Here is a 12,163-nt window from a genome sequence, read left to right as displayed (position 1 = left end):
AAAGTCTAAAATCATTATAAATATCGCATAGCTCTATTATTATTATTATTTTTTTTTTTAATTATTATTATTTTTATTATTATTGTTATTATTATTGTTGTTTTTGCTTTTGTTATCATGCACTTAATTGCAATATGCTAGTGTAATTTTATTTAAAACAAGATCCTGAAATAAATATCTAATTTTGCCAATAGTATCTATTGACAAACTGTCAATTACATGTCAACTAAAGTTCAGAGAGCCGTGGCTACGGTGGCCGATGAGGAACAAACCTTATCATCAAACAAAAGCGCAAAACGCCGTCACCTCCACAGTCAGAGCACGCGGAGAAGCTCAGCAGCCTCATTACCGAAAGGAAAGCGAGGAGAGGGTGAGAGGGAGACAGAGACAGAGAGGGAGCGAGAGCGTGCGAGCATGTGAGAGGAAGAGAGAGAGGGAAAAGAGAGAGGGGCAAAGCCAAAGCCAGAGCCAGGAGAACAGAAAGATAAAGCAACGACAGACGGAACGATAGACGTAAAAAAAAGTATATAGCCTCTTTCTCTTCTTTTCCCCCTTGTCAGTTACCACCAGAAAAAAACAAAAAACAAAAACTGCTTGGATGAACCAAAACCTACCGCTCTGTCAACACTACACCTGGATTCACTGACCGGCCACGCAGCAGGCATGTCCCGAAGGAAGCAGAGCAACCCCAGGCAGATTAAACGTAAGTTATTTTCTTTTCTCCTTTGCATGTTTTATGTCAGATCTGTAGAAACTATTTCCACAAAGACCCCGAATCAGCTGTTATCGGCATTCGCGTAACGCACGTAACGATAAACGCGCTCCCCTCGCACTAAACTGTGTCGGTTCTGCAGAAGGGAGTTCTGGTGCAAATCTTGTGGTGTCGTCTCTAAACTAAAAAGTTTTACTAAAGGTGCAAACTGACTGAGTTCTGTCACTTGACTTGGGTTCTTTGGTCCGACTTTAATTTGTTTCCATCCACAACCGTGTCTTGTCACTCCTTCAGCTGTATCCGTTTAGTGTGCGTGCATCCCAATTAGGTAATGTCAAATTTAATATCCATGTTTTCACAAACATTCCAAACGAGTGGCTTCAAAATCATGTACAATTGTAATTGATTTGTCTCCTTCGAAGCTTTAATTGACGCACATTCTCTCTGACCCATAAATACGCACGCATTTACGCACGCACTTACGCACGAACACGCACACACACTTAGTGATTGATCCTCTCGTACAGGTGTGTGTGTACCTGACTTGATACACACACAATTTATTTTTAATAAATGCTATTTGACAATAATGTTATCAAATACACATTTCTACAAATTTATGTAATATGCATTGTTTATTCAATAGATTATTTTTATTTACTAAAACAGTGTTTGGGTAATTTAGTGTCAATGCTCATACTCTTTGCACAGTCGACATATTTTAATTGCAAGTCACTGAGTGTATTGGGTAGATTGCCTAATTACTATTTTTTTATAATTCACTATTTTTATGGTGTTTATAAAGGCACAACTCCCTGGCCTCCACTTTACAATTATAGGAAAATAGGTAAATCTGTAGATTGTTATCCTTTGAATTAGGTTATAATTTTTATATATTTGATGATTACTAAATTGGAGTATTTCAACTGTTACAGTTACACAGTGGCACATCGCTATCAAAATTCTTTAATCGTAAATACAGCTGACGTGTGTGTTCAGTAAGGATGTTTAGTGTTGGTGTTTCTTTCAGCACTTCAGTGCTGCAAGCGGTTGACACACTTTGGACAGTAATTGGAGCTCACAATATTAAAAGTCCACTGCAAATCATTTTACTTGAAGTCATAATACATTTTCTTCTTCACCATTACAACCACTTTGAGCGAAGGGCTGAAAATAAAAAGAGAGACAAAAGAGAAAAAGACTCAAGTAGCGTGTGTTTGCATGTTTTTGCATACACGTTGCATGCTCAAGTTCATCGATCCAAGAGGAGACAGAAAGGTATTAAATAGTTTTTTTTTTACTTTTGTTCCATAAAAATGAGCCTCAGAGCCAGAGGACTTTGTGCAATTTGTAATTCTAGAATATTTGTTCATGCATCTAATTACATTTATTGTTGTTGTTGTTTTTTAATTTGGCCCTGATTTTGAACTTAACGTTCCAACGTAAATAATAATTCGTTATCACTTTGATTACAAATTTAATATTGGAAATATTTGTTGCATTCTACATCATTTACATTTAAACGTTTTACTCACCATAACTTTTTTCCTGATACCTAAACATAATTCATTGAACAACACTTCCAACACTAGAATCTAAATATAAATTTGTTAATATCAAAACAGAAAAACACTTTTGAGGAAAAGGTTATGTAAAAATAATGCAAATTTATTGACGTTTTTGTTTAACTGTCAGCTGAACATAGCAAAGCCTTAAAACATTTGATAAACAACAAAACACGAGTGATGGACCTGTTTGTGTTTGAGCCAATCCAATTGCAGCATCTAAATGTTGTTGTCAAGCGAAGGAAGTCTAACATTTGTGTTGCAGCATTGTGACCCGGCCGTGTGTGAATTAATATGTCATGTGTAAGATCATGTTAATGTGCAGCCGATGTGCGGCTGTATAATCAAGCTCTAGTTGCCACCAGAAAGGTCACGAGGAGCCTAGATCCTCTCTCCCACCCCGGGAACTCTGGGGGAAAGCCACTGCATCGAAACTCAGCAGAGACAGTCATTCTAAAGGACAAAAAGGTTGTTGGGCGCAGTGCCCCCACCAGCAGCGCTGCCACCCCCACCATCTCCTGCATACATTGGACTGTTATCTAAAATTGTGATTTATGCAGTATTTTAATATTTTGCTTATTCTTTCCCCTTGGGTGCTCTCTGAGCGGTGATAAAAAGGCAATGCTGAAAGAGCACCATTAATTTGCTCCGATGACTGGGGAGATAAGGGCAGATAATGGGAAAGATAAGCAGGGAAGATATACCATCAGAAACCCGATTATTACCATTAAAATTCCAGCCTAGCAATCTGCAGCTGCCTGATAATTCCTTCTCCGTTTCCACCACTTTGGATGATAAGGCAAAAAATAGTCACTCAGTACTCTTGATTAGGCTGCCTGGATATCCCGATAATACAGTGATAAATTATGTATTTCCCCCCTTGTTTTTTTCTCTGCACTGTTATATATATATATATATATATATATATATATATATATATATATATATATATATATATATATATATATATATATTTTTATTTTTTTTTATTTTATTTATTTATTCATTTCAACCCATTTTCTGTATTGTCCACCCCTTTTCCAAGAAAGCGAAACCCCATACACTTTTATTGTAATAGGAGTTTGATAGAAGAAGAAGATAGTGGTGGAGGTGTTTTGTGTGGGAGCACATATCAATGTTATCAGCTCATCTCCCTGGCCCAGCTGCTCGCTGCTGTTGTTTTTAGCCTTATCACCCCGTGCCAATATGCCAATAAATTGCCCAGATTGTTAGGCAGGTCGGTAGAATTGGACAGGAGTGATGAAAATATCGCTGATACTCTGCGGCTTGCGCTTAGTTGCTCTAATATGATGTGTGAATGCCACCAAGTTCTCTGTATCCTCTCTTCTCACCCCCACCTTTTCCTCCTTCGCTCCCTCCCTTCTTCCAACGGCTGCTGGTGTCCATACCTCTATTGGAACTGAGAGGAGAACATTTTGATGCTTAATAGGAAGGAAAGATATGAACAGGCTGAATTGAAACAGGCCCCTCGAAGTAATTTTTCTGTAAAATTGCCCCCCAAAGTTTCACAGCATAAAGCGGAATCTGGATGATGTAGGGGGTGTGCCTTCACTATTGTTTATGAGAACATATTGAAGCAGCCCTCTGAGGCCATGCTCAGGCATCTAATGTCAAATGTGCTTATTAAGCTGACTTAGTACTTTCGCCTTAACTGTTGTCATCTTTATATGGACCACCTGGGAATTTGTGCAGCTTCTTTTTTCTCCTTTTACTTCTCATTATCCGATCAGAACGAAGTAGTGATTACTGCTCTTCAACGACTTGGTTGTACAGCACCCGTTTCCCAGGGCTGAACACTATGTCATACTGTCATTATGATTAAGATACTCTTATGATAGTGATCTCAATTCCGAAAAAAATAATCCAATACAGTGTACAATCATGTTTCAGTTTTTTTTTTTACCGTAGGCTATGGGACTTTTTGGAAAAGTTGAAAAGGGGTAATCCTGATTTTGTAGATCATAAATGATATTTTATTGAACATCAATTTTAGGTTTTTGCTATTTAAACAGCATTGTAAATTATTAATTGACTTGTACGTTTTGTATAATGTTTTGGATTACCCTAATTTCAACAAAGACACTGTAGTCAATTTGAAGCAAAAAAAAATCTGAATTTCCAAAAGATTTATTTTTATTCAACAATTTTCTTGACTCACTGTTAATCTGCCCAGCCTTTGCGTATGGCCACTTATGGAACACCAGCAAACTGTTATCATATGAGGTGACATTTCTATCTTTGAGGGGCATTTATCAGAGGCAGATTACAGTAGTAAAGGATAAGAGAAGTGTTTACTGAATTGTCTGCCAACATCCTGTGTGTGTGTGTGCCAGTGTTTGTGTGCACGTGCTTGTGTATACATTAGCACATGTGCTGTACAGTACGACAAGAATGTGCTTGTGTGTTCAGAACTGTAAAATGTGTTGGAGTATTTATTTTGTGCAACTTTAAAGGGAGCGCACAATTTTTACAACTTTGTGCACCGTTCATGTGGAGATACTGCACAAGTTGTATCGTGCTGCCTTTCACCCTTGCCCACAAACACTGGCATCTGTGGCTGTCACATGTTTCGGGGGCGGGAAATCATAAAATGTCTGTGGTTCTGCCTCGCTGTATGTTTAAGGGTCTGTCTTTCATTAGGTGACAGTCCTTTTGGTTCTCCTGTGTTTTTCCTCTTGATCTGTTTCCGAAGAGGAATGGTTGCTGAATGCCAACTTTCACGCTGACATCTGTTCCCTGACAATAACAGCATGTGTTGTTTCCCTGTCTTATACGGAAGGATACACAACTGCCTCATTACTTTTGTTGCACACTTACACACACACGTATATATATGCACACATGTATATATATATATATACATATATATATATGTATGTATGCACGAAAAGATGGACAGCAGCTGTTGTTTCCTTTGTTAAAAGAAGCTGTGTGTCATGTTGGATGGGTTTTTGCTTAGAAGCCGACAGAATGCCAGTGTCTAAAGTTGTCCTCGGTGGCCCCGCAGCCTGCAAAGCCTAGACAGTGATATGATATGTGGGCAGGGTTGCAACCAAGGCATAGGTCACTTCCTCACACGGTTTCCTCTTTATCGTCCTCTTTCCTGGATTCTTCTGTTATTATTTCAATAACTGTTTGCCCATGGTATGATCTTGTAGGTTTTATTTTGGTACTGTTGCTATCCTAATAATACAAAAAAATAATCATAAAATTACTTAAATTCCTATAAATATTGTCGATTAAATACCTTCATTATATATGTGATATACGTAATGTCTTCTCATACTTCTATTGTCACTTTGTGTTGTTTTTCTGTGACCCACCACCGTGTAGCTTTCTGTTTATTCAGATTTGATATCAGGGTTGCCTATTGAGCCTCTAGGTAACAATGACTTTCAGCCTGCTTTAAGTTAATAGCCTTGGCTCCTGCTTGTAGAGATCAATATTGGTAATAATTAATCACCATTATCAAGCTCAGGATCTAGTTCCATTTGTTGTTACATCAGGAAAATATCAATAAAGAAGTAGACTCCCTGATTGTCATGGCAACTTCATCTCTAAGGTCAAAGAGAGTTTATCTTATCTTGCTGCTGAGAGTGGCAAACTGCGTAGGAATCTAGTTTAGACTCAAAGATCATTGATTTAGGCTTTCTTTTACCCCCACCTTGTTGTTCCAGGACAGGGGGTTGGGGGGGAAGAAAGGCAACATTCTAATCACAACAGAGATGTAAGATTTAAATATTGATGTCCAAAGGCCATTACAAGCAAAGAGGGCCTCTGGTCTTGCTGTTGTTCAAGTACGTCCTTTTAAGGCCCAGACAAAGCTTTGATTATCAGAGGTGTCACTGTGGAGTGTGTCTGGATAGCTGACAGTGTGGGACTGCAGGGGAGATCAGTTTCCTGCAAACAGAGCCACAGAATATTAAAAGATCCTACTCAGCACCCTACTCTGTATAACTGTTTGTTGATCCATAATGATATAGTCATTGTAGCAATATTTTAGGTTGTTTTTTTTGCATCGTGAGATAAATATAGATAAAGAAACTGAATAAATGAAAACAAATAAAAATCCCCCATAATAACAGGAGATCATTTTATACTCTTGGTCATGGGGTTGAAATAAGCAACACAAATACAGATTTTTCTATTAATTAACCAATTCTATTCCAGCAGACTTTGGGTAATAGACATTCTGAAATGGTTGCCAGCCAATCGAAGGGCACACATAGACAAACACTCACACATGAGGACAAATGAGGATTCTAAATTAACCTACTATGCATGTTTTGGAATTGTTGGTCACCGGAGTATCGGGAGAAAATCCATCCAGGAATCGGGACAACCTTCACACAGAAAGGCTGGATCCGGATTCAAACCCACAACTTCTGCACTGACATGCTAACCATTCGACCCCCGTGTCGCCACAACTATTATTATGAAGCAAAGATCGAAATGGATATCCAAGTGTAGGTCATCTACAAATGTGTGTTGACGTTCCTGTACTGACATTCAATGTGTGCGCAAAACATGTCAGAGCCTGGACTTTTATCAAGCGATCCTAAATCAAGTCAAATGATGATTTGAACTTAAAAAAAATTATACTGTCTGCAAAAATACAATAACTGAAAATCTTGTATGTCGGTGTTGCTGGAGGTCAAAGTGTCATTATTCTAGGTCTCAATGTGTTTCACTTGTAACTGCAAGTAAAGCGGTTTGCTTTCAGTAGAGATACTCTTCATTCTGAGCTATTTAGGTAGAACAGCAGGGCAGGGTGCTTAGATGTAGCTCATCATGCTGCAGAATGTTCCTTAGGGTTGGAGCAGGGGCAATGCCTGCTTTTTTTTTCATCCTCTTCTTGCCTCCGGGACACAATTGCCTCATTTAACATTCTCTAGCCCAGCCAAGAGAGGAAATAGCTAGGCTGAGAAGAGAGGCTGCCACACATCATGAATTCTTCTTTCATTTAACTAGCACTGTTCCTTTCACCTTGGTGATGCACATAGATTAGGAATGAAGCCATTGCACAATTAAGGGGTTGAGGGGTATTGAGGTTGTTTTAATGCCACCAAATGCTTTTTGTGTTCTCCATTGTGAATACATATCGTGAATTCATCAAGCTTTGCTATAGGCCACAATTGTTTTAAAATTGCATACAGCAAGAGAATATTTCTGACAGTCGGGAAATAAAGTATTAAGCTTTCATTCTGGCAGTCTTCCACTGTGTCTTTAAAAAGAATTTGAGTCAATAGGCCCTATTTTGGTAGACTGCCGCTAATTCATTTTTGTGCCGGGGCAAGTCTAGTTTCCCTTGTTTGGGATTTTTCCAGGTTGCATTTGCGCCAATTTGGGCGTTCCGGTGCAGAGAGATGTACTTGACAATTTGGTGACTATGCTGATAAAAACATGGGCATTATCATTTTTGTGGCCCCTCCTTGCAGAAATTGGGGCGTATTGCACGTTCTGTCATGTACAGATATTTTATGCAAATCAGGCGCGCCATATTTTAATGGATGGAAAGAAGCCGCTTGATCGGAGTCGGCTGTGATGACGCCCACATGGTGCCGACAGTCCCCGTTTCCCTGCGTCCAGCTGCGTCGGTCTGCAAAATTGGCAAAACTCTGTCTGGCCCCACCCCTTTCACATTTTTGCTACGCCGTGGGCTAGACGTGTGCCTCGGATCAAAATGAATCTAATGAGGTCATTAGTTCTGTTTGATTGATTTGAGTCAATCAGAGCAGGAATACTCAGATATTACATTTTTGTTTTGACTGAATTTTGGATGATGAGAGGGAAAGTCAACCCTGAAATAATAACTCACCTATTAGACATTGTCACATTATATTGTAATGAACAGAAAATGCATTCATGTCCAAACTGTCATAAAGGGGATAATTTAGTGAACACCATTTACAAAGAAGTGTAGTAGTTTGCACATCACAGAGTGACACACTAATAGCTGTTTTGGGCCAAATCTGTAGCTTGGCAGGAATTACCAGAGATGGTTTTTTTTTTTCTTCTTCTTTTTTGCATGAGGGGTGGAGGGCAGCACAGAACTTTACATTTGGATGAAATGCACCAGAGTGTAAGGATAGTTAGGTGGCAACAGAGGATTAAGGCAACAAGCCTTTCAGTTCAATTTGTACATCAGCATTTTCTGCCAGACGAACGGCATAAAACGCAGAGCATCTTAAGGGTTCAGTGGAAAATAGCTAATGACAAGGCTTTGTAAATAGATAAACAATTTATGTCAAATATGCTTAAAATATAAAACAAACTTCAAAACATGTTAATAGTTTCAAAAAGCTGTGTTTTGATTTCTGCCATTTCAAAGCCACTAAAGCTGTTGACTGCGGAGCTTACACCTCATGAAATCGGGGCCATATCTTTCTTCAGACGATGAGCGGAAAGTGCTGCAACAAAAATAGTCGGAATGCAGTTCTAATCCAAAGTGGTTGATAACGACTGATTATATTTTCGATGACTTATGAAGATCAGATAAGACAGTGTTTGTGACAAAAGAAGTGACATGATGCAAAGTGCACATCTGCTCCTTATTATCTCAAACGTTCCTTGCTAAGTGGCTAAGTGAGTAAACATCCAGGGAGAAAAGCTTTCACTATTATTTTCGAATTAGCCTATTTTCTTTGTGCATTTCAGAGAATGCTTATCTCGTAATTACTGAAAACTGTTGACACCGAGCAAGTGTAAGCCAGTTAAAATGGCATTTTTTGTTCCATGCTATCAGATTGCATTTTTTATCTACGCTTCATGCATTCCTGAAAACCAAGGATAATAGGCTCAAACTTGCGATTTCCAGAATGACAGCAGAATTAAGTGGCAGATATTAAAAAGCTACAATCATCACATAAGGCGCTCAGTTCAGAAAGTGACTGTGAGACATACATTTGACCATAATCAAGTTTTTTTTAAGCTTCAGAGACAGGGTCAGTTGATAATCTTGAGAAAAACAGGAGGAAAAAAGCCTTCTCTGATAGACGAGGAGAAAATCTGATTGATTGATGTCCGCCGGCTTTGCCACCGTCACAAGCCAGTTGACAGTTAGTTTGGGATCAGATGATTTCACTCTGAAGATTGGGCTCGAGGGGAAGCTAGGCAAATATGAAGGACACAAAGGTCAATGGCTTCTCTCCTCTCTGTATCTATCTTTCGCTGGCTATAGCTGGCTTTGACAAACTGTAATATGTTGCCAAGCTTTGTGGCAGCAGGACACATGGTCATAGTTTGTACAGTAATATCCTATTGCAGTAATCTCACAGGGAATGATTGAAAGTGGTGGAGGAATCTGGTACCAACAGAGACCCGTTGACATCATCAGCTGCAGTCGACTGGCAGATGTCTCTTGACTTGTTTGAACCAAACGTTCCCAGGGGATGGAGTAAGTTAAACAACAGCTTTGACTTGAAGCGATCTGTTATTATAAGCAGAATCTGATAAGACAGCACCCCCATACTATGTGTTTGTGGAGCGAAGAGGTCAAAGTGTGTGTGTGGAGGGGGGGGGGGGGGGGGGCGCAGTAAGTGTTGGTTTGTGGTTTTGGAGAAAGACCAACCTTGATTTATGACAAAAGATGATTGGATGTGTGTTGTAACTAAACCCAACCATTTCTCGGTTGCCTCTTACCCTCCTCAGTGTCTCTCTTCTATGCAACATTTAGTCTTTTGTAACAGTTTAGATCAATTTTGGTGATGTTTAAGTGGAGCCGTATGTGCCCGCAGTGCTGTTTGCTATTTAATAGAAAGCGTTGGCCCCTCTGAGGGTCCATGGACATAACTGACACATCCATTAGCTTTGTATGGAGCTACTTTCAACATCAAGGTCTCACTTGTGATGAAGAGGCTGTGTAAATGGAATTCAAATTCAACAAATGTGAATCTTCTTTTAATCAAGTTTTCATTGTGCAAAACGTAGCCTCCATTCAGAGCCACTAGTCAAACAATACAAATCATAATCTCCCAATCCCAATGGAAGTGGACATCATTTATGTGAGGAGACAACAACTCTTTTGTTTGTTTGAAGTGGTGGATATGACAGTGTTCTTGTCAAAGGCTCAGGGTGAATAAAATGGGTTTGTAATTACCTTAATTATCTCTTATATGTTTTCAACTAATGATGTCCATTAAATGCTCGAGGCTTCATTTCGAGACTGGCTCGCTGTAGGTTGGCTTAGACTCGCTTATAATACAGCATGTTACATTACAACTAATGAACTTCTTTCATCGAAGATGCTTATCATACAGTGCCTCTTAGGGGAAAAGCCAATATACTTCAGCCTTTTGTTACAGTTGGATTAGAACAATTCTTATAGTTCTTACTTATCTTTCAAATTTTCTCTACATGTGATAGTAACCCAATTGGCTTCATGTCTAAACAGGATGGCGCTCTAATCTGGACCGCTGCTCGCTTCATGTAAAACATCTCATTTTGTGGCTCAGCCCAGTCGCTGTCTTATCGTTACACAATTCACTGAACTCTCTGTGATTTTCTTTGTGGCAATTTATTTAAATTCCCTCATGTTTATATATTTCCTGTCTTCTTTCATTCATAATGATTGCCTTTCATAAGTTCAAAGACTCATCTTCTCAGACTTTTGGTAACTTTGCAGATACGAAGTCACAATGGGGACGAGAAAAGCTGCTTTGTGGCAGTGTTAGTATGCTTGACGGCCATCGCTGTACCGAGACGGGATCCTGGGCTAACCTTGATATACAAGGCAGATTTAAGCGCTCTAACAGTTTGCACCTCAGCAGGTACAGAGATCATGCTTGAATCGGTGCGGGCTCCTCTGTCCAGCGCTAAAGCCTTCAGTCGTGTATGCCGCTTGGCTCCTGTGGCTGCTTTGGTCTTTGTCCATCACCTATCAGCATATCAACAGTGTCTCTGAAGCCCCGGTTGTATAATGCACCATTTATGGCTTTGTGGATGGAGATGGCGGTTGGGCGGTGGAATAGCTCCAGGCCTTTCCCTCAGTGAGTGGATTAACGGCGGCCTGCTTTAGTGCACTCTGCCACGGTGTGAAATCGGCCTCGCTTCGGCGCCGGTGCTGCGGCTTCCTCTCTCTCTCTCTTTTTTCTTTCTGTCTACTCTTCTCTCACTGTTTCCTCACCTCCATGCAAAGCCTCTCACTGCCATCTGTGAAATGTGGAAACTCTGTGTCTAAGTTGAGTTCAGATCCCATCCCCTCCACCAAGCTGAAGCCAGGAAGCAAATGGGTAGCCAGTCGGTAAAAGGGGGGGGGGTGGCTGCTTGCAGAGGAGGTGGGAGGGAGAGCTCAAGAGATGAAGCAGGGGAGGGAGGGCGATGAGCTCACTGATGTTGTGCCGCGTGTGCAGGAACCCTGCCTGTTCTCCGCGGGCGAGTTGGAGGCGGGTCCGGGCCTGGGTGCTGGCCGAGAGATCTCTGGTTCTTGCGAGCGGGTCCAAATCCCCGCTCTGTGTGTGTCTGTGTCGATGCGAGGCGGTGGCACAACTCCCCTGAGTCCCTGCCCAGTCCTTTGAAGATAAGATGGTGATACAGAGTCCCTTTCGCTACGTTGCTAACTGATGGTCTTTGTGTGACATGCCTCTCTCCACTGGAGCCTGCAGCTAAAACACCTATGGTCTTTACTGAAATGAATTGGCTCTATGGCCTCAGGTCAAATGAGATTATCAAAGGCCAGCTCGTTTTTCTATATAGGACGGTTCTCTTTCTTAATCATTTTTTGATGCTGATGCATCAATAGCTATTGTGATTTTTGTTAAAATTAAAAGATTTTCCAAAATCCCGACTAACCAAATTACAGTATTGGGAAACGCAATGCAATGTGGGGTTTGGTGGGCACGTGCTGCGCTGCTAGTGGAATAGCCAT

General features: G+C 40.4%; 1 protein-coding gene across 3 annotated transcripts in view; it reads left to right on the top strand.

Moving 5' to 3' along the window:
• The first annotated feature begins 275 nt into the window (after positions 1-275).
• zfpm2a (zinc finger protein, FOG family member 2a) overlaps positions 276-12,163 on the top strand; it is a 98,564-nt gene continuing 86,676 nt past the window's right edge. For all 3 annotated transcript variants that reach the window (XM_085918987.1, XM_085918988.1, XM_085918986.1), the window contains exon 1: positions 276-703. In XM_085918987.1, the coding sequence (XP_085775113.1) occupies positions 664-703 (40 nt within the window). In that variant the 5' untranslated portion in view covers positions 276-663. The remainder of the gene's footprint in view (positions 704-12,163) is intronic.

The sequence above is a fragment of the Syngnathus leptorhynchus genome, chromosome 8 (genome assembly GCF_054491065.1).
Source record: "Syngnathus leptorhynchus isolate UIUO chromosome 8, UIUO_Slep, whole genome shotgun sequence".
NCBI classification, from domain to species: domain Eukaryota; kingdom Metazoa; phylum Chordata; class Actinopteri; order Syngnathiformes; family Syngnathidae; genus Syngnathus; species Syngnathus leptorhynchus.
This window is presented reverse-complemented; position numbering and strand designations above follow the sequence as displayed.